General features: G+C 48.5%; 1 protein-coding gene across 2 annotated transcripts in view; it reads right to left on the reverse strand.

Moving 5' to 3' along the window:
* Positions 1-27,122, reverse strand: part of AGA (aspartylglucosaminidase) — a 339,637-nt gene that overhangs the window by 166,949 nt on the left and 145,566 nt on the right. For both annotated transcript variants that reach the window (XM_069631452.1, XM_069631451.1), the window contains one exon: positions 26,925-27,000. In XM_069631452.1, coding sequence (XP_069487553.1) covers positions 26,925-27,000 — 76 coding nt within the window. The remainder of the gene's footprint in view (positions 1-26,924; positions 27,001-27,122) is intronic.

The raw sequence follows: 27,122 nt of genomic DNA on the forward strand, positions 1-27,122 counted from the left end.
AATCCAGAGCAAATAGGATCACGGATTTCCCAACCTTCTGAGCACTTGAGGAATGACGGGGACTGGAAGAAACGCGCATAGGAGTGGAAATTCCCAGTTCACCACAAACGCCTGTCCTGAGCTCCACTTGGGGGAAATTCCCTGAAGCTGTACAGTTTGTAATTCCGATTGACACCGGGCATGAACAGATTCACTTGATGGGTTCCCCAAAGGATGAAGACCTCTTGAAGTACTTCCTGAGCTAGTTCCCACTCGCGAGAGACTGTGCTCTGCCTGCTCAGAGCATCCACCACAGTGTTGTCCTCTCCGGCTAGGTGAACTGCTAATAGGGAGACTCTTTCTTGAATAGCCCAGAACCAGAGCTTCATTGCTTCTCTGCACAGTGTTAGTGACCCTACACCAGCTCTCTGGTTGAGGTAGTACATGGCCACTGTGTTGCCCTTCATTATCAGGCCATTCTTTCCTCATACAGAGGGCAGAAAGGCCTTCAGCGCTATTCGGATAGACCACAGATTCAAAAGATTGTTGTGTAGCTTGGACTCCAATGGAGATCAACAACTGTTGATTGTCATATCGTTTGTGTGGGCTGCCCACCTTGTGATTGAGGCGTCCATTACTATGGTTATGTCCGACCATGGTTGCCAAAAGGATTCTCCCTTTAGAATGTTGTCCTTGTAAACCCACCACAGAAGATCATGTGCTACTCTGCTTGGAACCTGAAGAAGGTCTAACATCCTGCCTGAGAATTGTGACTACTGTGTCCCTACAGCCCATTGAAGGGATCTTATTCTCAGGCGAGCCTCTGGCACCAGAAAAATGCAAGATGCCATGAGGGCGAGCAACATAAAAAAAAAAAAAAAAAAAAAAGAGATCAAGAAAATCGAAGGCCGGAAGACACTGGCAACTCTGAAATTTGGTGACCATCTGCAGAATGTGTTCAGCCCTCACCTCAGGTGGCACGGCTCATCCCCTCCCCCTGCCCCTCCCCCCAGGGCCGCATCCACAACTCCTGCAATGAATTGGAGCCTTTCAGAAGGTATCATGTGGGACTTCTTGAAATTGAGGGGACAAGCACAGTCCCCCTCTCCCCCCCCCCATAAACTTGGTGAAAACCCTTGGGGACGATGTCAGCCCAAAAGGCAGAACTCAAAACTGATAATGAGAACTGCCAACGGCACATCTCAGGTACATTCTGTGCTTGTGATGGATTAACACATGAAAGTAAGCATCCTGAAGGTCCAAATATATCATCCAATCCTGAAGTTGGAGGGCCTGAAGGATTCTTGAGGAACTTTTAAGTCCGATTGGTCTCAATCCTCCATCCTTCTTGGGGATTAAGTAGTAAGGGGAGTATCAACCCTTGTTCCTCTCCGCTACAGGTTCTATAGCACCTTTCTCTAGCAGGGTCAAGATTTCCTGCACAAGAAGCGGATCTGGAGTCCTGAAAGAGTTGTGGCCCGGTGGATGATCCCAGGGCCTTTTCAGAATTTCAGAAAAGTGAGCAGTAACCCTGGGCTTCTGTTTCCAATGCCCATGCATCTGAAGTAATACCCAGCCATTCTTGCAGATGCTGTGAGAGCCTGCCTCCCACCAGGGTTTTGTGGACTAAGGTCTCAGAGGTTTTGAGGTGGCTGATATAGCTGCTGGGGGTAAAGCAACCGGTGCTTGGCCGGTCTTAGCACCTCTTCCCCATGCACCACGGGGGAATCTTCTCTGACCTCTTCAATTCGGCAGTCCTCTCCCTCTTCCAACTGCGGAATAATAGCAAAAGTACCTGCCCCTCCAAGCTGTTCCACTGGGGCAAGTTTGCGGTTGTTGGATTGCAGCACCAAGGGATTTGGCTGCCACTTTGGAGGTCTGCAGCTTCTCCAGGCTCTCGTCAGCCTTGCTTCCAAATAAATGTATGCCGGTAAAGGGCATGTTAAGAAGTCTCGATTGCATCCAGAGCAAAACCAGACTTTAACCAGGCAAATCTGCGTATTACAGTGCTAGTCGCCAAAGTTCTGCTGAAACCGTCAGCAGAGTCGAGACCAGTTTGAAGGGATTTGCACATGGCGTCCTTCCCATCCTTAATATTTAAGTAACTGTCTTTCTTACCAATCGGGGATATTTAATCATAATATACAAACAGCTGCATGGCTCTGTATATACAACATAAAAACATATGTTTCATAAACATAAAATCCCAAACTACAATAGATTTAAAAAGGTAATAAATCAAAAATCTCAGTAAATTTCCTATGAAATTTCAACATAAAATGTAAGTCATTTCCCTCCATAAATGTTTGCCAAAGCATCGAAATATCAGTACAGTCTAATCGATTATCGTAACATTTCATACGTTTGGCTCTAACACTATTTAGACTCGCACATTTGGTCAGAATGTGTGCGAGAGATTCGATTTCAGTTTAACCGTATAGTCTACAGGAGCCTATCGTGCAAGGAATACCTCTTAGCGCCTTCAATTTCGAGCACCGCGCTGTGATTAAATTTAAGTAGCAAATACTGTCTAGCAGTCCCACTCTCAGGAAAGGCATCAATACATTTTGGGTTACTGCTGCAGAGGGTTCTGTAATGAATAAATGGGCCACTATCAGATTTTGTAGATCGTTGAATGGTAGGATTGCCATAATTGTAACTAATTAACTTCTGCTTAAGCCAGCATTTAATCTTCAAAACATTACTTGGGACAGCAGGGAAATCACAACCAGTATTCCACTAATTAAAAAATAGTTCATATTTTACTGAATGTTCCAGCCCGATAACAATTCTCCAAGCACAAAAAAGCGTGCACATAGTCGACCTTAACAGTGCCATTGCTCAGAGCTAACACATTTACAGAACACATGAATGTTCTAGATATTAAGATATATGAAATCCCAATCAGAGTGCGGCATGCAAAACAGTTTACGTAGCATTTTTGCTTCAAATTTAATAAGATCTATTGAAAACGCATGGCCCCAAAACTCAATGCCTTAGGTCAGCACAGGTACAATTTTAGAAGAATATAGGAGCACAATAGTTTTGATTGAGACACCACCATTCCTCCCAATAAAAAGGTACTGATGGTGCCTATCATTTTCAGACATTTACATTTTGTTTCTTCCCAGTGAACTTAATATTTATAAGATTTGACACACGCAAATTTAGTTCCATCAATGATCCAGCCAACTTTCTTCATTTGTTTCATTTTGCCAGCAAACACCATTACCTTTCTTTTTGCCATATTCACCTTTAGGACATTTTCTTTCGCAAATACTCCTAGCCCATTGGGGATATGTTCAGCCGTCATTGATGAACATTACCATAGGGTAAATGTGAAGTTAGCCAGTGCACACGTGGCCTTTGCAGATTTAAGGGCCATACTTCCAACAGAGAAGACTTTTTTTTGCCATTGTCTGTTTTGATGTGGATGTAGCAGACTGTACCACCAGACCTTCTGGAGTAGGATGTTTGCTTAGGTAAAAGGGGTCACTGCTTGAAGCTCTGTAGTTGCTGGTCAATTTCTTCATTTACTGCTGGAATTCCGGCGTCTCCCAGTCCCTTATCTAAAATATCTATAAGATCATTCTGCTCAAAATATGGTGCAGGTCTACTCCATCCCAGATATTCATTAACTCTAGACAGTTGTCTGTACGACCCATCAGCATGGTCTGAGGGATATGGTCTTCCAAATTCAATTCCGGTAGAGTATTTATCCCACTTGCAGTTTGTAGAGTCTCAAATAGATCTTTTATCTTTAGACTCCTCCGATATCAGAACCTCTGGAACACCTTGTGTTCCATATTGCAACCCAAAGGGCTGTGAATCATCAAATGAGGGTTCATGTTCCTCATAAATTGAATAAAGTGATTTAAAGTTTTTTTCAACCTCCTTTGCAGGATTTTGACTCCTGCGTCGAAGACGGCTTCGAGGTCTTACATGCCATCGACGTCAATGGAATCAACAACTGTGGTGTCGAAGATTTATTTCGACAGGGATGTCCATCAGCGTCAATGATTTTGCCTTCAAAAGAGTTTCTTCTCGACAGAAGCTCCCAAGGTTCGAGGAGTTTTTCGCCTAGACACCCGGGCCTGAGGGCGCACAGGTTTTGTCCTTTGCCGTGTTTCTGGACATGGGCATGACTTACTCTTCTTCGAGGGGGTGGGGCCGCATTCATTTTCAGCCTGAATCTCTCCCTTTCAGCCGGTGAAGAGGATTTCATCGGGCAAGCAACCTGCCGGGAACTCGATGACGAAGACATGTGACACCAGTGTTGTGAAGATGACGAGTAGCAAGACACACTCCTAGATCAAGATCATCTTTTAGCTTTCTTTCGACGAGGAGAGTCGCCACTTGACTTGTTGGAAGATCGCTTTTCAAACAGTCTTTGTTGAAAAGGGATTTATGTGACCTACCTGCAGCTTACTTCCCTCTACATTCTTTCAGGGCTTTCAATGTCATTGAAAGGCAGTATTCACACTCCAATGTCTTGTGATCGGATCTGAGGCACCATAGACGCACCCGATGGGGGTCCGTAAGGGACATTCTCGCCCAGCAGTCGCAATATTCCTTAAACCACGATTTGGGCGTCGATGATGCTGATGAAGATGCCATATTTTCTCAAATTAACCATAGATTCACAAAGGAACCGAAGCACATCTATCTTCCAAAGCAAATGCTCTCGCAGAAAAATGGAACTGAAGCCAACGGTTGCTGCACGCGCTATATACCAGTGAAAACAGACATCGAGTCGGAGGCCCTCGAGGGACATCAAGTCGACAGGCATCTTCGTGCCCCCTCCTGCTGAAAAAATGTTCCGAACCAGCAAAAGCTGGATATGGATATATCTTAAGATGAGGAATCTGTGAGAGGACACAATCCATTTGACATCGAGTTTAGTGGTAAGGTAACCAGCAGACTCAAAACGTAGCTGTGACATTGTTATTCGAAGAAGGAACCTAGGGTATGGGGTATGGGGTATGAAAGATTATGACAATGGCCATGGTGGGTGGGTGATTGGGGGGAGAATGTTTTCGAAAGTTTGGAAAGGCAATGCCCCCCCCAAGCATAGTGTCAAACTGGAAATCATATCGTGCCTTCTATTGCTATGAATATATGTATATTGGCCTACGCAAAGCTGCTAAAAAGCTACTTGTGAAGAAATGTGTGTTGCAAGGTCCTGACCCTAGAATCAATGTAAACCGCCATTTTAGGTTCTCTCTCCCTGTAAAGTCACCCTATGAGTTAAAATGGTGGACGATGTCATTCAGAATAGAACACGGCCATCATGACCCCTGTGTACAGCTAATATGTAACTTGCCTGAAGGCCACTTGTTAGGGTCATGAACTGAGACCTTGTCCTTTGCTGACCTGTGTGTAATGGATTACCTGTGTCAATGAAACTGATCTATGAACATATATTAACTGCAATGTTTGAATAACTGAATGGGAACACCTCTATGACCTAAGGCTTAATGTTAAACCTAGAGAATACACTGTTGCCATTTTGACTTGTTGATGTGTAAACCAAAGATGAACTAGATACATATAGACGAACAAATTAGAAGCGAACCTGGCACGAACCCTAGATCAGTAATGTATTTATGGAATAGTTAACCCGCAGTAGGGCTGGACAGCAGGCTGAAAATTGTATAAAAGCCTGACTGTTTCAATGAATATTCCCACTCACTGAGCACACCGAACCACGCTGGAGTTCGCTGTGTTGTACTGAGGGCCGATAGCTATCTGATTTGTCTTTTTGTAACTGTTTAGCATAAAATAAAGACCCATGTATGTTCCTTTGTAACCTGTGTTTGGTGTATTTCCTTTTTGGGCTACCTAGCCTCATATTTCTTTGTTTTAACAGTTGGTGCCCTGAATAGGGACCATCAAGATTGATGCCGGATTGTTGAAGGTTGAGGCACGCTATCTGACCGGAATCGGACAGTGTGACATAAGGGGCCCCACTGAATGAGACGCAACACCTCAGCAGCGTTGCACAACCCGATCCTTGGACGATAAGCGTGTGTTCCGAGACAGCATCTTGACGAGGGTCCATTTCTTGAGGCGGGCAGATTTGCCGAAATCACCAAACAGAAGGTAAAATTTGTTAGATAAGTTCTTTGAAATCCGATCGGACCTCCTTAGGTTTGGTCAGTTGAGTCGTGACCCGATTCTTAATTTAATCCTGACAATTTGAATTTGGCGCATTGTATCTGCAGACGCAATTATTGACCAGGTAACACCAAGAATTTGAGATATGCCTGGGAAATTGTCTACCTGCTTTAGGGCATTATTCCGCAGCGATAGACAATCTTTGGAATTTAGCCATCCGGCACCACAGGAGGGGTCACCGGCATGTACTATGTACTGTAAGCATGGCATTGGAAGTATAGTATTTAATGATATTTGGCACAGACAAACCAGACGTGCCTCCGAACTTCAGTGGCCAATCAATGGTAGTTTTGAGATCCCTCGTATTGAATATTTGGAGTCAGTCTTGTTAAAGAAGAAGGCTAGACCTGCAGCATTTGATGTTTTGCAGAATTGGAAAAGAGAAGCGTTGCAACAGCTTAAGAGTAGAGAAAAACATGCACGCTGTCATAAAACGAACGCTGAAAAAACGTTGTTGTATGATCAGGACAAAAGGTCTGAGGCGACTAAAAATATGGATCGGGCTTTCTCACTCGGTATTCAGAAAATCTATCCTAAAGATCTTCATGTTTCTGATTAGTTTATTGACAAATTGCTAAATGAACGAAGGCCTGGAGAAAGTAAATGAGCATGTTGAGAGGATATTTGAGTATAGAAAGGAGTTGGAAAGGTTACAGAATGAGGATGACGAAGGGGAAAGTATGTATGTACAGAAACAGTTTCTTCCGTGTCGTAAATCGATATCTGAGGAAACGCGAATTTATAAGAAAGACGCGATTAGATGGATTTCAGACATATCGATAACTCCAGTTGAGGTATATAACACAGACAGTCAATATACGCTAGAAATGCAGAGGAAAGTGATACAGGTAATGGTAGAGTACTTGCAGGATGAGTGTGTAAAAAGGAAGATCAGTTGTCCCACAGAGTTATTGAGCATTTATAAGAGCTTTTTCACTTGACACTTCTTCGACTGCTTTAGCGCTCGACTTATCTCTGTTGCTTAGTAAGCGTTCGGAGTTGCCTATATCTCAGTTGCCTATGAGAGAGGTACCTCCGACATTTGTCCCAAAGGTTGAGATTCCTGCTAATGTTGCAGCAGGTACACCTGCTGTGGACATTCCCGCACATTATGTATCGCAGTTTGTTCACGTTCCGTTTAAACGGCAGGAAGTGAACACTATTAGACAATCCGTTCCCGACATTAGGAAAAATCCGACAGTCCTCAGTGTTCATCCTAGGCAACATTGATTTGTTGTTTCCTGTACACCTGCCCGTAGATTTGTGGAAACGGGTTAGAACTATAGACGACGTACCTGGGTTGGGAGATACATGGGTTAACATAACTAGGCTTGACAGAGAAAGGCCAGCTGGAGAGAGACCGCCTCAGGTGATACTAACTTTGCCTGACAGAATCGTTGCTAAATTAAAAAAACCATAATTCCCGAAAAGAGAATTATTTGGGACAAGTTTACGGTCTGTGTCCAAGGAAAGTCTGAGGGTGTTACCGAGTTCTTTAATCGGTTCGAACAAGCATTCTCGGATTTCAGTGGACAAGAAAGGCACAGAGTCTGGGAAAAGATTATTTGTGGACAAATTTGTACGTAGATTGCTGCCTGACATCCAATCACAAATTATGTCTTCCGAGAGCGCTTGGCAGGCGAAGTCTCAATCAGAAGTACTGCACATGGCTGAACCGCGTCAACAATGAAAAAGATAGAGTCGAGAAGAGAAAAGGTGATTTAAAGACTAAGGAACAAGTTACTTACCTGTAACTGTTGTTCTCCAGCATGGGTCTGGCATGGACTCACATGCTCATGAATATTCCCCGTCGTCAGGCTGGGAATCCTCGGTAAAGAAAAAACCAGTATCAGCTTCGTTTCTGATCTGTCTTTCGTAGTAGTAACCAATCACTGGTCTCTGCGTCATACGGACCACAGCCAATGACTGCCCTCTACCTAAGCCCCGCCTCTGGCAGCCATCTTCAGATTTGGAAGCACGTGAAGTGGCAGTATGACCAAGTGAAGAGCCGCAGAGGGGTAGGCGGGAGGGTTCGCATGTGAATCCATGCCAGACCCATGCTGGAGAACAACAGTTACAGGTAAGTAACTTGTTCCTTCTCCAGCATGGGGTCTGGCATGGATTCACATGCTCATGAATAAAGAATACATAGCAGTACACACATGCACAACCACGGGAGGTGGCAAAGGCTCAACATTAAGCATTACATCAAACTCAACATTAAGCAATCTTACCTCCTCACCAGGCTCACCTCAGGCGAACAGGTTGCGCAGCACTGCTTGGCCGACCCTGGACTCCTCCCTGGAATCCCGATCGACGCAGTAGAATTTTGTGAAGGTGTGCGTCGACCTCCACGTAGCAGCCCTGCATATGTCCAGCAGGGGCACACCAGATAGGAACGCCGTGGTAGCTGCGATCGCTCTGGTGGAATGGGCTCTCGGACGGCCAGGCAGCGGTCGGTTTGCCAACCGATGACAGTACATGATACAGCCGGAGAGCCATCTGGAAATGGAAGCCTTCGAGAGAGCCTTCCCCTGATTGACAGGTCCAAAGTTCACAAAGAGTTGTGACGTCTTCCGAAAACACTTCTTGCGGTCCACGTAGAATTTCAGCGCTCTAGCCACATCAAGCGAGTGCAAAGTCCTCTCAGCCGGCGACAAAGGCGACGGGAAAAACACAGGCAACACCAAGGGTTCGTTGAGGTGGAAGTCCGACGGCACCTTGGGCATGAAGGAGGGGTGCGTCCTGAGCACCACCCTCGTGTCGTGAAAAGTCAAGTATGGTGGCTTGCAAGATAGGGCCTGGATCTCTCCCACTCGTCGTGCGGAGGTGATGGCCACAAGAAACGCTGTTTTCCACGACAGGAACTTCGACGGGGCCGAGTGCAGAGGCTCGAACGGAGGTCCCATGAGCTTGGTCAGCACCACGTTGAGCTCCCACGCCGGGGCCGGAGCCTTCACCGGCGGGAACGATCTGAACAGTCCCTTCATGAACTCTTTCACCAGACGATGAGACCACAAGGACGTCCGCCCCGTGGTTCTGGTGTATCGGGAGATCGCAGCAAGATGAATCTTGATGGACGCGTGTGCCAGTCCAGCCTTGGCCAGCGTCAACAGGTACGGCAGTACTTGGGGAGCCGTAATCCGTAGAGGGTTAATCTTCTGTGCGTGGCACCAGACAGAGAACCTCTTCCATTTGTGTCCGTAGCATTTAAGAGTCGAGGATGCCCTGGCCTTTGCAAGAACCTCTCTGCAGTCGGCCGGTATGTCGTATCCTCCAAACTCTAGCGCTGCAGGAGCCAGGCCTGCAAGTTCAGCGACTTCGGGTCGTGGTGGAGGATGGCGCCTCCTTCCCTGGAGAGCAGATCCGCGTCCACTGGCAGCTTGATTGACGGGGACGCTGACAAGTCCAGAAGGTCCGGGAACCATATCTGCCTCGGCCACGCAAGTGCGACGAGGATCATCCTGCACCGTGACCTCTTGAGCTGGTTGATGAGCCGGATCAGCAGTGGCAGTGGAGGGAACGCGTATAGGAACAGGCCTTCCCAGGGGAACGAGAAAGCATCGCCCATGCTCCTCGGCTGGGGAAACCTGCTGGCGAACCTCCGGCACTTGGAGTTCGTCGCCTTCGCGAACAGGTCGATCTGGGGTGTCCCCCACCGTCGGAAGAGGCGATCCACTAGATCCTGCCGTAGTTCCCACTCGTGGCACGAGCGCAGCTCCCTGCTGAGTGAGTCGGCGATGGTGTTTTTTATCCCTGCCAGATGAAACGGCACCAGAAACATCCTTTGGGCGACGGCCCAATGCCACAGGTCCTGCGCCTCCTTGGACAGTGCTGGGGACCTGGTTCCGCCCTGTTTCCTGATGTAAAACATGGTGGTGGTGTTGTCGGTGAAGATCCTCACCACCTTGCCCTTGAGGGACGGAAGGAAGGACCTGAGGGCCCAAAACACTGCACGGAGCTCCAGGACGTTGATATGGAGGGACTTCTCCGTCGGGAGCCAAAGGCCTCTCGCGTGCAGATTTTCGGTGTGCGCTCCCCACCCTTCCAGGGAGGCATCCGTGGTCACTGTCTCCTGGTGGCCAGGGGTCTGGAAGTCCATGCCTGCCGTCAGATGCGCGCGGGTGCCCCACCACCGGATCGCTCGTCGGAAACTCTCGTCGAGTGTGATCCTCTCCTCGAAGTCGCCCGTCGTTTGGATCCAGCGCGCGTCCAGGAACTCCGGCAACGGGCGCATCCGGAGCCTGCACATGGGAATGAGGTAGATGCAAGAAGACATCATTCCGAGGAGGGACTTGATGGACCTCACCTTGGCCGCGTCGGCAACCAACATCCGCTGTACCTTGCCCAGGATGGCCCTGGTCCTTTCCTCCGACGGGGAGGCCAGAAGGGACACTGTGTCGAGCTTCGCTCCCAGAAACAGTGCGTCTTGCGCGGGTACCAGGTGGGACTTGGCGTAGTTCACGGAGAATCCCAGGTCCGTGAGAAGTTGGACGGTCCTTGCCGTGTGCTCCACGGCAAGCTCCCTCGTCTTGGCTCGGATGAGCCAGTCGTCCAGGTAGGGGTAGACGTGGAACCCCTCTAGGCGCAGCTGCGCCGCCACTGGTGCAAGGCACTTGGTGAATACCCTGGGTGCCGACCGTAGACCGAAGGGAAGGGCTCTGAACTGATAGTGACGCCCTTGGACCACGAACCTGAGAAATTTTCGGTGCCCCTTTAGGATGGGAATATGGAAGTAGGCATCCTCCAAATCCAACGACGACAGGAAGTCGCCCTCCTCCAGCTGACCCAGGACGTGCTGGAGGGTGACCATCCGGAACTTCTGTGCCTTGATGAACTTGTTCAGCCGTCGTAGGTCTAGGATGGGGCGCCATCCTCCCGTCTTCTTCTTCACGAGGAAGTATCTTGAGTAAACTCCGGAGCCCCGAAGCCTCTTTGGGACGAGTTCGATGGTGCCCTTCCTGAGCATCGCCTTTACCTCCCGGAGAAGCTGAGGGACGTGAAGCTCTTTCCTGGCCACAGGGGGGACGCGCGGGCACCTTCTTTGAAACTCGAGCGCGTGGCCGGGGCTAGGGCGTCCAGCACCCAACGGTCGGTGGAGATGGACTCCCACACGCTGACGAAGCTCGCCAGCCGGCCTCCCACCGGTGTGCTTCGGTGGGGGCCCGACCCCACGGCCGGTTCAATCCTGCTTAGATGAGGCTTTGCCGCCTTGACCTCCTTGGCGACGACGGCGGGGTCCGCCTGACTTGCCTCGTCCCCTGTAAGCTTCCTGAGACGACGAACGGGCCGCTTGACGGTAGGTGGAAAATCCGCCGCCGGAACCTTTGGAGGCGCCCTTGCCTCCGCCGCTCCGAAAGGGCGGCCGCCGTTGCTGGAGAACCCCGAGCGCCCGGGCCGTCTCCGTGTCCGCTTTAATGGCTTGAAGGGAATCGTCCACTGTTTTCCCAAACAGGTTGTTCCCATCGAACGGCATGTCCAGGACTCTGGTCTGTACGTCTTGACGAAAGTCAGTAGCTGTCATGATCTCTGCTTCCAAAAGGTCAGGGTTTTCCCAACTCCCTTGGAAGCAGATCCATAACCCAGGTTCCGAGTGCCAACCAGTCCCAATTGGGACCTTTTGGACCCAGTCCTGGCGCCAGTGGCACCAGGCTCATAAATATGCCCAGTCCCAGCGCTGGAAGCGCCGGGCTCATAATGCTTGGGTGGACTTACCTGCAGCAGACCATGCTGCTTACTTGCCTGCCAGTTGAGCCTCTGATCCTCTTCTGTTTGGAACTACTTTTCCTGTTGGGTGGGGCTGGAGCCACTCCCTAGATTTAGAACACTGGAACTCTTCTGGAAGGCAGGAACTCTTTTCTTACCAGGAACTCTTTTCTTACTTAGGCGTGGCTGTGGAAGGAGACACCTAAGCACTACAGGAGGCTATTTAAACCACACCCGGTGGATGAATCTTGCTTTGCGTTATTCTGCACCCTCTGCAGCAGGACGCTCATCGTGTCTTCTGCATCCAGTCCTGGGCCTAAGGAAAAAGGCTTACCATCCTGAATCCAGTCTTCAGCAACACCTATAAAGACAAGAAAGAACAGGTTAGCATTCCGGCATCGGAAAGGCAAAGGCTTACCTACTCTTCGTGCGCTCCGGAGGTCTTCATACTGCATTCCGGCATCTGAAAGGCAAAAGCTTACCAACTCTTCGCACGCTCCGGAGGCCTTTGGCGCTGCATCCGCATCTGAAAGACAAAACAAGGTGCGTTTAAAGACATTGGGGAACTTTAATACTCACGTGCCATTACTCCTTTCCACATCTAATCCAGTGGGTTTTCCCGCACCCTGCAGCCGCTCCGAACTCGTACCTGCAAAATAAAAAGACAGTTAGAGCGCATAGTGAAGCAGGCAACAAGCGCTTACTCACGTGCTTCCAGGCGCTTCTATTCATCACACGGGCTCCATCTTCAACTCACTTCAGCCCGTCATCCGCCATCGCCGGAACCCTGCAAAACAAGAGACATCATTACTAAAGACTTTAAAAAGACATTTGAATGACTCGAAACTTACCGTTCGTGCAGTAAACGACGGACAGCAGTCCTCTGAAGTCAAGAGGCCTGCGCTACCTATCCAGTGAAGAAACTGGCTACAGCACCCTGCCCCGAGGCAGATGGAGAGCTCGGCATTCACTTACCTAAGGTGAGAGCGTTAACCTTTGGGGTCTACAGGAGAGGAGAAGAGGAAAGAGATAGGGACACCCCAATAACCCCAGTTCATTAACCCCATATTTTCTATCTGCAGACATCTTACTCTACACGTCAGGCATACAGTGCACAGAGGTCCAGCCCAAAGAGCCAACCGGGTGCTACACATCACCTTTCAAGATACGGTAGTCGCCCAGTCAAGACCGGCGCCTCTGCGAGAATCAGGTGAGCGTTACAGTAGCCTTGAGCCATCCACGCCGCCTAAGGCACACGCCGTTGCCCAACTGGCGAAATCCAGTGTCAGCGATGTCCGTCGCAATCGTGATGGCGTGGTCCGACGCCACCTCACCTTCCTGCAAGATCTCCAGGGCATCCGCCCTTTTGTCGTCCGGTAGGAAGTCCAGCAGGGGAGCCAGTTTGTACTACAGATCCCTGTCATTGCGGGCTACGATAGCCAAGGCGTTAGCCGGCTTAATCGTCGTCGCTGCAGACGAGATGACCCTGTGCCCCATCGTGTCTAATTTCTTTCCCTCGCCGTCCGGCGGGGAAGTCAACGTGGAGGCCGCACCCCCCCTCCCCCCCGCTTTCTTCCTGGCCGCCGCGGAGACGACGGAGTCCGGGGTAGGCTGTGCCCGGAGGCACAAGGGGGGGATGGGTTCATGATCTCATCCCAAATATCGTCCAGTAGAGGTACCGCGAGGACCGTCTTCCTCTTGGCCTCGCGCCGCTGATAAAGGAAACCTTCCTTCTTCTTCTCCTCCGGGCAGAGCTGGAAGAGCTTGGATGCCCTGGCGATCATGGAGTGAAAAGATCCAATCTCGTCGGGCGGGGAAGCCCGGGTGGGAGGAGACGACGGCAGATCCTCGTCGTACACCTCGTCGTCCGTACCCGTGTCGGCCGTGTCAGTCCCCGTATCCTCCCCTCGAGACTTGGACGGGGAGGAGGGCTGAACGGGGCGCGACGGCTGAAAAGGAGGTGGAGGGTGAATCCTTCTTTTCTTAGGAACGGGGCTGCCCGAAGGGCCTGGTTCCGGGTCCCCCGACGGGAGTGGTTCCTCCACTGGTAACGGCAGTCTCGTCCTTATCTCTGAGCATAAGGACTGTATAGCAAACAAAATGGCCGCCGAGTTGTCTTGCAGCACTGGCAGAGGGGAATCCGACGGGCGGTCAGGGGCCCCGTCGGTACCCTCGACGATGTTGTCGTGTCCTGCGTCGGGATCCCTCCCGACGGGCTGGTCTTCTTCCACGCCAACGCCGTGGCTTAAGACCTCGATCAGTTCTTCCTCAGAGGTTGAGGCCGAATCCACGACGACCTCCTGCCCCCCCTTTTTCTTCTCCGTCGGAGGTTTCACGGGGGTCCTGTCGATGGGCATAAAAGAGGACTCCCTCCGCGGTGGCAGGGAGACTCTGAGCCCCGAGGTCGCCACCACTGGTGTAGCCTCCACAGGCTGAGCCAGGGCCGCCGCGACTGTCTCGATAGAGGCCTTGGCCGGATGGATTAAGGCTTTCACCACCTTAGGTGCGCTCACCGCCTTCTCCTTGAGGGGGGGGGGGGAACACTGCCTCGCTCCCCCTCCGCCTTCGAGCTCGACCGGGGCCTCTCCAGGAGCTTCGCCGGGTGCTCGGCCTTCCTCTTACCCGACCCAGAGCATTGGCTCGTGGTTGATGGTGCCGGGGAGGGTTCGCCCTGCCTGGCGCCCGTAGAGCCCGACAGTTCGGCGCTCCCGGTGCCAGCGGACTCACGGTGCTTGGCCTTATGTTGGACCCCCGTCGTCAGGACGTCCTCAAAGGTCTTAGAAGACCGCTCGGATTTCTTCCTCTTCTTCTCGCCGGACGGGCTCTTCCCTTCCAGCCAGTTGGCGAGACGTTGATGGCGGTCCTTCATGGACCGCTCCGACATGTTGCCGCAAAACGCACATTCCTTCTCCATGTGCGTCTTGTCCTCATGTAGGCAGTAAAGACAAAAGGAGTGTTCGTCTTCCTTACAGACATTCTGCAGCTGGCATCCAGGGCAGACCCTGAACAGCTTTCCGGGCGTCGAGCTTCCCTTCTCCTGGGCCATGACCGAGATGGGCCTGAGAAACATCTTGAGTCCTCCAAAAGCGTAGCTCGACGAATCTTCACCCTTGAGGGGCGTGGACGAATCCGACACGGGTCCCCGTTGATCGGATGGAGAGTCGGTGGAGCTTGAGGCTCTTTTGACCGAAAAAACCGAAGTTTTTGAACGTGCAGTAAAAATCTGAAGATGGCTGCCAGAGGCGGGGCTTAGGTAGAGGGCAGTCATTGGCTGTGGTCAGTATGACGCAGAGACCAGTGATTGGTTACTACTAAGAAAGACAGATCAGAAACGAAACTGATACTGGTTTTTTCTTTACCGAGGATTCCCAGCCTGACGACGGGGAATATTCATGAGCATGTGAATCCATGCCAGACCCCATGCTGGAGAAAGTATTGTTGCAACAAATTGCAACAAATTGTTAGAGGCCCCAGAGGGGGTAGTTCGCAGATTAGAGGTCAGTATGTTCCACAAGGGAATGTGCCCTTGTGTCCTGTGAACATTAACCAGTGTGCCTATTGTCGCCAGGAGGGTCATTGGCGTGCACAATGCCCCGTCCTTCGACAGAGGTCGAATAACACATTTGGAAATATGGGTAGACGATCCAGAGGTCGCCCGGGTGTAGGTGGCCCTGTTAGAGGTCAGTTTTCACAGGATCCCCAGCAACCTTTTTCCCAGGACAATCAGACTTCGAGTGTGGATACTAGAAACATATTTGATCACCCTTCTGCTGCATATCTATCTGAGGAGCTTCCTTTCAATAATATTTTGTTTCGCTAGGATTGCCCGAAGCAGGGTTTGGAACGTACACCTGTTCCCGTTAATCAGGAAGGTCCCTATGTTGAAATGGTAGTGGGAAATAGGAAACATCAGTTTTTGCTGGACACTGGAGCACAGAAGTGTTCCATTGATCATTCCCGGGTTCCAAACATTCCACTGTCGGGGCAAACCAACGTTTCTGTAGGGTTTTCGGGCACACCAGTTGTCTGTCCAGTTTCTTCGCTGGTACCTATCACTTTGGGTGCCTTTACGGACCACTGTCCATTTCTTTTGACTTCGAATTGTGGAGAGAATTTGTTGGGGTTAAATCTGTTGAAGGAATTAAATGCGGTTATTCATTGATCTTCTGATGGAGTGCATTTGACGATTTCACCACAGCAACTTTGTCTCTCAATTCTTGACTAGACCTTTGCCGCCTGAATTCAGTAATGTACCAGAGTGTTTGTGGGCAGTTGACGACAATGATGTCAGTGTTTTGCAGATTGAGCCTGTTAAAATAGTTTTGAAACATGGAATTAAGCTGCTGCGCATTCCACAGTATAAGATTTAAGTTGAGAGTGAGCAAGCCTTGAAATGCATGGTTTCTGATTTTGTGCATTGTGGGGTGATTGAGGAGATTGCAGGTAGAATGTGCAATAGTCCGATTTTACCCGTGTACAAGAAAGGCGATAATGCAATTCCATTCCGTTTCATAATTGATTTGCATGCCATTAATAAAGTTGTCGCTCCACAATTTCCAATTGTGCCTGATGTGACGACAATATTAACTATAATTCTAGCTACAGCTACTTACTTTAGTGTTGTGGAAATGAAGAATGCTTTCTTCAGTATTCCTATACACCAGGACAGTAGATACTTGTTTGCGTTCACCTTAGGGGGACGCTCGTTCACATTTACTCGTGCACCTCAAGGTTACACTGAGAGTCCTAGTATTTATATTGGGGCTTTGAAAGAACAGCTTGATACTCTTGAATTGCCCTCTACTTGTACGCTACTTCAGTATGTTGATTAATTGCTTTTAGCTGCAGACTCTGAGAGCGCTTGTAAGGAGGACACTGTGTTGTTGCTTATTCATCTAGGCTTAAAAAGTTTCAATATTGTTGCCAGGAGGTCGCCTATTTAGGCTATCTCCTGTCAAAGGAGGGAAGAAGATTGACACCTGAAAGGATAAAGTTAATTTCTGGCATGTCTGTCCCAAATACACAGAAGGATGTTAGAGCCTCGATAGGTATGGCTTCTTACTGTAGGTTGTGGATCCCAAACTTCTCACTAGGGATAAAACCGATGTTGGCCTTGACAAAGAAGGGCAATTCTTCGCCATTGCCATGGAACACGGAACACCAGAAATCATTTGAGTTGCTCAAGACTGCATTATGCTCGGCACTAGTTTTGGGCACACCAAATTATGACAAGGCCTTTGTGTTGTTTGTGCATGAATGTGATGGATGTGCTTTGGCTGTATTAACGCAGGAACATGGAGAGAAGAATAGGCCATGCGGTTACTTTCCTTCCGCCCTAGATCCTGTAGCATGTGCTTTGCCAAGATGTTTGCGAGCTGTCTCTGCTGCTGCTGCGTCTGTAAAGCAGAGTGAGGGAATGGTCCCAGGCCATGATCGAAACCCTGATGGTGCCTCACTCTGTAGATGTTCTACTGAGCAAAACCCAAACGCAACACCTCACTTCCGCACGGTTGATGAGATATGAATTGATCTTGTTTGCTCCTTACATTCAAATTAAGAGGTTTTGTGTTCTTAATCTGGATGAACTCCTACCTTTCGCGCAAGGTACTGCTTGCAGTGACGAAGAGTCACACAATTGTTTCTTGTTCGGTAGCATACAGACAAAGGGTAGAATTGATCTAAAGGACACTCCATTGGATAATGCACAAGGGGAGCTGTTTTGTGATGGCTCCCGCTTCAAACTTCCGGATGGTACATCCACAGCTGCTTATGCAATTACCACATTGATCACGGTTGTGGAGACCAAGAGAATCACTTATAACTCTGCGCAGGCCGCAGAGATTATAGCATTGACCCGAGCTTGTGAACTTTCCAAAGGGCTCACAGTAAATGACAATGCATTACTTACCGTAAAAGCATTTCTGATGGTTGTATCTGCTTAGATTCACATGGTGTGCATAGGTCCGACATCCAGTGGTCACTGCGTAGTATTTCATTTTGTTTTTCGTAGTCGAAAAGGGGACGTCGACAAGGCGTGTCTGTAACACTATCCCTATAGTGACGTGCGTTGTACCCATAATCCCTCACGCGTCGAGGTCCCTCTGTTTGTATTTTTCTGCCCTGAGGGAGCCTTCTAGACGTGAGTGACTACAGAAAAGAGAGATATAGAAAAGGATGTCTATGTTCCTTCCATCCGAACGGGGAGGAAGGGTGGGCGCATGTGAATCTAAGCAGATACAACCATCAGAAATGCTTTTACGGTAAGTAATGCATTGTCTTCTGATGTTCGTTAATCTGCTTAGAATTACATGCTGTGCATAGACTAGCGAGCAGTACCCGGAGTTGGAGGTGGGTTGTGAGAAGGAACAGTAGAGAAAAGATGTCTTAATACTGCTTGTCCCACCTGGGAATCAGATCTAGAGTGGGCATCTAGACAGTAGTGTTTTGTAAAGGTGTGTACAGAACTCCAGGTTGCCGCTTTGCAGATGGACTCAAGGGGAACATTTGCAATGAATGCTATGGATGCCCCAGTGCCTCGAGTAGAGTGTGCTCTTGGCTTGAAGGGTAGTTCTCTCTTAGCAAGAGTGTAACAAAGAGTGATGCATTGTACAATCCATCTAGATATAGTGGATTTTGAAACTGCATCTCCTTCTCTTCCTGCTGCCACCGAGACAAAGAACTGATTAGTCTTTCTCAGTGGACTAGTTCTTTCCATGTAAAACATGACAGCTCTGCGCACATCAAGTGTATGCAGGCTTTTTTCTCCTAGATTTGAAGGATTTTGAAAGAACGTTGGTAGTTCTATAGACTGGTTGACATGGAATTTGGAGATGAATTTCGGTGCAAACCTTGGGTGTGTGCGTAGAACCACTTTATCCTTGTGAACTGTTACAAAGGGGTCTAAAACCGAAAGGGCCTGTAGTTCACTTACTCTCCTAATGGAGGTAATAGCTATTAGGAAAGCAGTCTTAAGAGTGAGATCTTTAAGAGTTGCCTTGTGCATGGGTTCAAAGGGTGACCCATGAGCCTGGTGAGTACCACATTTAGATCCCAGCCGGGAGCTGGGTTTGCTATTGGAGGGTGTATTCTCTTTACCCCTTCCATGAAGGCTTTGATTACTGGGATCTTCCACCACGATACTTTGAGTTGTGAAGTGGTGTAAGCAGAAAGCGCTGCCAGGTGTACTTTAATAGAATTGAATACTAGACCCGAGTCCAGTAAATGGGTCAGGTACAGAATAATTTGTGTGGGAGAGCAGTTAACAGGGTTGATACTCTTCCCTCTACACCAGATGACAAATCTTTTCCATTTGCTAGAATAGCAGTGACGAGTGTTAGGCTTTCTGGCCTCTCTGAGGATGTCCATGCACCTCTGTGGAAGTTGTAAATGTCCAAATTCAATGACCTCAGGAGCCAGGCTGCTAAGTTCATGGTCTGAGGGCATGGGTGCAGTGTCCTGCCCCTGTCTTGTGACAGCATGTTGTACGGGCAGGGCAGTTTCACTGGAGGAGATAGAGACATCTCCAACAAGTGAGCGAACCATGGCTGTCGGGCCCACATAGGGGCCACCAGTATCATGGTAACTTGTTCCTGGTGCATCTTGTGCACTATCTTGTTGAGAAGGGGAGTCGGGGGGGGGAAAGCGTAAACAAATTTCCCTGACCATGGAATCGATAGACCGTTCCCCTTGGACTGGTTCTGGGGGTACCTGGAGGCGTAATCTTGGCATTGAGAGTTTTCCAGAGTTGCGAACAGGTCTATTTCTGGGAAAACCCACTGTGTGAAGACGTCAAAGACGATGTCTTCTTGTAACCGCCATTCGTACTCTACGGGCAGGGGGAAGTCTCTGCTGAGTTTGTCTGCTAGCAGATTGAGTTCCCCTGGTACATGTTGTGATAGTAGGAACATGTTGTGTTTGAGAGCCCACTTCCAGATGTTCTGGGACAGCTTGGACAGTCCTGGAGAGTGAGTGCCCCCTTGCTTGTTGAGGTAGTACATGACTGTGGTGCTGTCTGTGAGGACCATCACTGTCTTTCCTTGTAGGTGTTCCTGAAAGGTTTTCAGTGCTTTGAACACTGCTAGTAGTTCCAGCAGGTTTATATGCTTGGATGCTAAGCTCGGAGTCCACGCTCCGTGAGCAGTGTGATGGGATAGGTGAGCCCCCCATCCTGTAAGGGATGCGTCTGTGGTTAGAGTGGCTTCCAATGCGGGTGTGGCAAAAGTTTTCCCTAATAACAGGTTTTCTTTTGTCCACCACCGTAGCGAGAGAACCAAGGCCTGCAAGACCACCACTAGATCGTCCCATTGTCCGCTGGCCTGACACCACTGGCTGTTGAGCCACTCTTGCATTGGGCGCATGCGCCGGCGCGCGTGAGGTAGCAAATAAATACATGCCATCATTCCTAGCAAGCGCATTGCTTTGCGTACCGTCACCTCTCGACCTGCCACATAATGGGGGATCTGAAACAGCATGTTTTGGACCCTCTCGTTGGAGGGGAAGACAAGGCCGTCCTTTGTTTGAATTAGAGCCCCTAGGAATTGTTTGATTTGGCTGGGGTCTAAGCTGGACTTCTTTTCGTTGATGGAGAAGCCCAGTTGGAACAAAAGGTCTACAGTCTTTTGGGTATTGGAGAAGCATGTTTCGTAAGAATCCCCTGTTATGAGCCAGTCGTCGAGGTAAGGGTATACCGGGATGGATAACCTGTGCAGGTGGGCCGCTGCCACTGCCAGTACTTTCGTGAATACCCTTGGTGCAGATGCTATCCCGAAGGGTAGTACTCTGAACTGGTAGTGTTTGTTCTCTATCTTGAACCTGAGGTATTTTCTGTGCGCTGGCAACATTAAAATATGAAAGTATGCATCTTTCATGTCCAGTGTTGTCATGTAATCCCCCTGTGATAACAGTGGGATTACTTCCTGCAAGGTCACCATACGAAACTTTTGGGGTTTGACAAACTTGTTCGCTGAGCGCAGATCTAATAAAGGGCGCATGGTTAAGTCCTTTTTGGGTACAAGGAAGTACACTGAATACATACCTTCTGTTACCTGAGATAGGGGGACAGCCTCTATAGCTTCTTTTTCCAGTAGCTCTTCTACTTCTTGTAGAAGAATGGTGAGGTGTTCCGGTGTCATGCGTCGGTTCCGTGGGGGTCTGTACTTCGGGGAACCGTTGAATTCGATGCAGTATCCGTGGGCTATGGTGGATAATACCCAGAGGTCTGACGATATTCCCTCCCATGATGAAAGGAACGATGTTAGCCGGCCCCCGACCGGTGATGCATGGGAGGGGACGCGAATCTTCGGGTCATTTGTTGGTATTGGGCGTGGAACCTTTGGGGCTGGAGCTGCGACCTCTTCCCCCTGCCACGGCGTTGGCCTCTTTGACTGAACTGGGTGTTGTTACCCTGGTTAGAGGGCCAGTTGGTAGCAGAGTAAAATTGCTGTTGGTTTTGCTGCTGGCGTTGGCCACGAAAGGAGCGTCTATTGCCATAGCCGCGTCTGTTAGGGGGCCTAGAAATTTGGTCAAGAGTTTTGATGGTATCAAACTCTTTCTTCGCATGCTCTAGGGCCTCATCAACTGCTTTCCCAAACAGATGTGTTTCTTCTATGGGCTTATTTATCAGGGAAGCCTGGGTTTCCGGCTTAAATCCCGAATTGCGCAGCCAGACATGGCGTTTGAGAAGTGTTCCCTGAACCAGGGAGCGGCCAGCCGTCTCTGCGGCATCTAAGGAGTTCTTTACAATGCCCTGGTTTACAAGAGTTCCCTCTGAGATTGTAGCTAACAGGCGTGAACGCAGGGGTTCTGTGCGTCCTCTGCTTCGCTGCGCAGCTTGCTCCACTGTGCATCTGCGTAGCTAGCTAGTAGGGAATTGTTATTTGCAATCCTATTTGAAAAGGCGGCGGACGTCGTGATTCTCTTCCCAAGTGCGTAGAGTTTTTTGCCCTCTTTGTCAGGTGGTGCCTCACTAGTGGATAGTGGTACCCCTGCTCTTTTCCTTGTATTAGTAACTACGAGGGAGTCCGGAATACAATGGCCTCTGATGTACAACGGGTCAGAGGGCGAAGGGCTGAAGAGCTTTTCTATCCGAGGGTTGACCCCTCTGACTAAGGCAGGATTGGAAAGGGAAGGAGTTATTCTTCTCTTTACAGAAGCCAGGAGCGGAATAGACTGACTAACAGGGGCTTTTTCTTTAATAACTTTCTCTACAAAGTCTTTGTCAGGAAGAGTCTCCCCTGTGTCTATTTCAAAATGCGCTGCTGCCTTGCGCAATAGTGCATTAAGTGAAGGTTGGTCATCTATGGGAGAGGTGTTTCCAATAGGTGAATCCTTGGGAGGAGAAGGGTGAAAGACATCAGGGTCTGAGTGCACTGATGGGGATTGCCAAGGCTGCGAGGTAGCTGTATCTTCTTCGAAAGCTCCTGCACTAGTGTAAGGATCTTCTTCAAACCCCTCTTCCTCATGTTCTTCCTCTCCACCCAACCCCTCCTCATCTTCTTGGAGGTATTGCTCCTCTTCAGTGAGGTTATATACGTCTGTAGAAAGGGGAAACAGTCTAGGGATCTTGACCCTAGGGTCATCCTGGGGCCATTCTCCTGGTCTTGTGTGTGGGTGGGTGGGTTTTGGCTTCCCAAAAACCTTTCCATTTTTTCCATACAAGAATGGAGTCTTTCAAGGGTCTCATGGGGGACCCCTGAATAGTCTAGAGGGGGGAAATCAGTGTTTTCGCCTTCCAAACGCTTAGAACGCTCCCACAACGTCGACGAAAGGTTTCCCTCGCCCTCAGAAAAGCCCTCCGGTAGTTCAGAAGTGCCCTTAGATGAAGGGGGCAGTTCTTGGCTACTCTTGTGCTTTTTCGGCGTTTCTATAGCTTTTGGTGCGGTATTCAACGTCTGTTTCGTCGTCCGCTTACGTTTGTCTTCGGAAACAATTCTCGCCAGGCTCTGGACAACGAGTTTGTCAGTAGAGGACTCTGGTATCGACGTTGCTTGCGTTACGCGTTGTTCCTCGACGGCCGCTCTATGGAGCGTTACGTCGGATGATTTTGGGGTAGCGCCTGTGTTTGATGAAAGCCCAATCGCTGGTCGCGGCTGCGTTTGCGGGTGGGGCTTGAGACCCTTACGGTCTGAGGTAGATGCCGGAGTGGCCTGCGTCCCCTTCGGCGCTGATGGATCCTTCGTCTTCGACGAAGAAGAGCCGTGGGTTGTGTGCTTAGGCCTATGGGGTCTGTGTGCGTCCCTGTCGCCGGGGTGTTCATCCCCATGAGCAGGGCGTGAGCCGAGCCCGTCGGGGCCGGGGACGGACATCGAGGAGCGCGAGCACTCCTTCTGGGGGTTAATGACTTCCGTAACGGACGTCGAGTTATCACCCTCCTCGTCACTTTCTGTAACAGCGGCGGCAGGTGAGGAAACTGACTTCGACATAGCGTAGTCCGCCCACCTCTTAACTTTCCGTTCTTTAAGAGTTCTTGGTTTCAAGAGCTTACAGGCCGCACAGCTGTCCTCCTTATGATCGAGGGGCAAGCAACGATTACAGAGCTTGTGTTTATCCTTCCAAGTGTATTTGCCCCTACAGCGTGGGCAAAACTTAAAAGGTGTCCTCTCCATAGCTGAGGCAATAATAACTGGTGATAACAACCCCAAGGGAAAGATAGGGGAGAAAGAAAGACATTCTCAAAGAGAAGATAAAAGTTCGAACCCCCACTCTCCCTACTGTATGTTGGCCGTTGAGGCCAGGCCACGTGTTCGGCTGCGCCGAAGGATCCCCTCCGTCTCTTCCCCTCCGTCGAAAACCTGTTCGGTGGAGAAACAGCTTCACAGCTAACGTCGAGTGGAGGGATCTTTAAGAATATAATAAGTATAATTAAGGACCGAGGTCCGTAGTAAGTATTTTGCAATGTCTCTCTAGGAGCTCCGCGTAAGGCGACCAGAAGCTGGGCGGAAAAAAACAATCTGAGGGACCTCGACGCGTGAGGGATTGTGGGTACGACGCACGTCACTATAGGGATAGTGTTACAGACACGCCTTGTCGACGTCCCCTTTTCGACTACGAAAAACAAAATGCAATACTCTGCAGTGACCACTGGATGTCGGACCTATGCACAGCATGTGATTCTAAGCAGATTAACAAACATCAGAAATCATAATACTATTTTGCTACTTATCATGAACGCTACACATGCCATCGTTAATAGGTCGAACTGCTGGGTCTGCTCACATTTACCGCAACATGGGGATAAGGGGGTAGGTTGGTATATTCACCCTTTACCTTTCACAACTGCTTGTTATGCTTCTCTCAGAGCACTGTTCTTTGGCCGTTGAAATGATAGCATCTCGGGGAACTTTGATGGCACTAATTTGAATAGTTTTGAGAAACGTGTTTTGACTCCCCTGGGATGCTCGCTTTTCGCAAATAGGAGTAAGCTCAACATTGCTTCTATTAGGACTTCTGATAGATTGTCTTGTCCTTTCCAGTGTTTGATTTCCTTTAAAATGGCTCTGATAGGCAATAAGGACGCCATGCCTCCTTCCTACACTGTTAACCATAGCCCCAATTCAGTTTCTTTCTGCATACAGAGGAATGGCACTCGGTCAACGGGGGTTTTTAAAGGTTGTGCCAACGTTGCAAATTTGACTGGGGAAGACGGACCTTTGTATGTAGGCGAACCTGTCTATTTCGTTTGCGCTAATGTAGCATTTCCATGGTTAGCCAGGGATTGGCAGGGAACTTGTTATCTAGGAATCCTATTACCTGGGGTGTTCATAGCAAGTACTGTAGAAGTTTCAATGGCTCGTCCACGGCAGGACGAGAATGGTGACACTCCGGCACAGGTTTTGGGAGATGTAGCAAAATCATTCCTTCCATTCTTTGGGCAGATAGCGAATTCCGAAGACATCAGGAGACTAGCGAGAGTACTGGAGAGAACCATCAACCGGACCACAGATATACTCTATAACATGATATTAGAGCAGAAAGCGATCAGATTAGTAGCACTTCAGAACCGAATGGCATTAGATGTCGTTCTGGCTGAACGTGGTGGAGTATGTAAATTAGTGGGGTCCGCTTGCTGTGTTTTCGTACCAGATTCCTCCCCAACTAAGGCAATATAGAATCTGCACGTCCTTAGTTCAGAAGTGCATGTTCCCGAGGGAAACTGGGATCTTAGCGCTTGGTTCTGGGACTTCTTGCGATCTTGGGGTTGGAAGGCGTTTTCAGTATTGCTGATCATTTTGGGAGTTCTGTTGTTCCTTTGTTGTTGTATCCAATGTCTACCTAGTATATGTTCGATGCTAGGGGGGATGTTGCGCTCAGGCGATAGGTGCGATAGGACATAAAGTGTATGCCCCGGATAAAACCTCCAAAGAATATGTACTGAAAGAGATTTTAATAAACGATCTGATGGCAATAGATATTTCCGACAGCGATTCAGGGTGTATGGACGATGATGCATGGAGTTATCTGCAAGGAGATCAGAAGTAGTTTAGCACTTGGCATAGGCCAAAAGGAGGGTTTGTCAAACTGGAAATTATATTGTGCCTTCTATTGCTATGAATATATGTATATTGGCCTACGCCAATCTGCTAACAAGCTACTTGTGAAGAAATTTGTGTTGCAAGGTCCTGACCCTAGAATCAATGTAAACCGCCATTTTAGGTTCTCTCTCCCTGTAAAGTCACCCTGCGAGTTAAAATGGTGGACGATCCATTCAGAATAGAACACGGCCGTCATGACCCCTGTGTACAGCTAATATGTAACTTTCCTGCAGGCCACTTGTTAGGGTCATTAACTGCGACCTTGTCCTTTGCTGACCTGTGTGTAATGGATTACCTGTGTCAACGAAACTGATCTATGAACATATATTAACTGCAATGTCGTTTGAATAACTGAATGGGAACACCTGTTTAACTACATTGTATAAACTATCTCCTAAGGCTTAATGTTAAACCTAGAGAATACACTGTTGCCATTTTGACTTGTTGATGTGTAAACCAAAAATGAACTAGATACATATAGACGAACAAATTAGAAGCGACCCTGGCACGAACCCTAGATCAGTAATGTATTTATGGAATAGTTAACCCGCAGTAGGGCTGGACAGCAGGCTGAAAATTGTATAAAAGCCTGACTGTTTCAATGAATATTCCCACTCACTGAGCACACCTAACCACTCTGGAGTTTGCTGTGTTGTACTGAGGGCCTATAGCGATCTGATTTGTCTTTGACTTTTTGTAACTGTTTAGCATAAATAAATACCTTTGTATGTTCCTTTGTAACCTGTGTTTGGTGTATTTCCTTTTTGGGCTAACCAGCCTCATATTATTTCTTTGTTTTAACAATAGAAGACTGGACAACAGAAACGTCATCACTGTGCTTATATGAGAAAGTAATGTTCAGAATGAGGAAAACATTGTGAAAGATTGTCAATATCTAAAAGATATTCCTAGATCAACAATGACCAGGATCCAGAGTGACCTTAAATAGAATACATTAGGTTGTGACTTTAGGGTAGAAGATAATATAGGGTCCTTCTGCAGGCTTACACCACTCTCCTGCATATACTCCTTGTCCCCCTACCCCCTGTACAGCTCGCATCCTATTTTTACCGAGAGCCACAACAGGCATGCGGCCAAGGCACTATGTCGATTTTATTGGATTTACTCAGTCATGAATTTACATATGTATAATAGTTGGTTTGCAAACGCCGTTCTGAACTTCTAACAAAACCTGACAAAAAAAGTAGCTTACCAGCAACTTTAAATGTAAAGAGTCATTATAAAACTTCTCAAACAGCTTTGCCAACAAATATACTTTGCTGTATAAACTGTCTAGACACCAAAAGACAAAAAACCCGGCATTTCACACCAATTGTAGCATTGTGGCCCAAAGTAGAAACTGTGGTCATCAAAAGGAAGGAATGAGAGTGTGTTTGGAATGGAAAATAAATAAATAAATAAATAAAAATAAAAAAATAAGGTGTTAAAAACGTATATCATATTTACCCATTTGTTTAAGGGACATATAGGGATATCTGGGTCAGGTAAGAGGAGATAAGAACCACTACTTACCCTGGAATTTTGTGCGTTTCCCCATTGGTAGAGGTCCCAGCAGCAATATTTCCTCGCTTATCAATTGCAATCATACCTGGCAAAGTCAAAGAAAATAAAAGTGACTATAATGTAAGAGCTCAAAAAAGTAAACTAACGTTTTATCCTCAAAATGAATCGAGAGTAAATGAAAACAGATGTGAATTCCCTCATCGAAAC

The sequence above is a fragment of the Ambystoma mexicanum genome, chromosome 6q (genome assembly GCF_040938575.1).
Source record: "Ambystoma mexicanum isolate Mex_15411 chromosome 6q, UKY_AmexF1_1, whole genome shotgun sequence".
In the NCBI taxonomy this organism is placed as follows: domain Eukaryota; kingdom Metazoa; phylum Chordata; class Amphibia; order Caudata; family Ambystomatidae; genus Ambystoma; species Ambystoma mexicanum.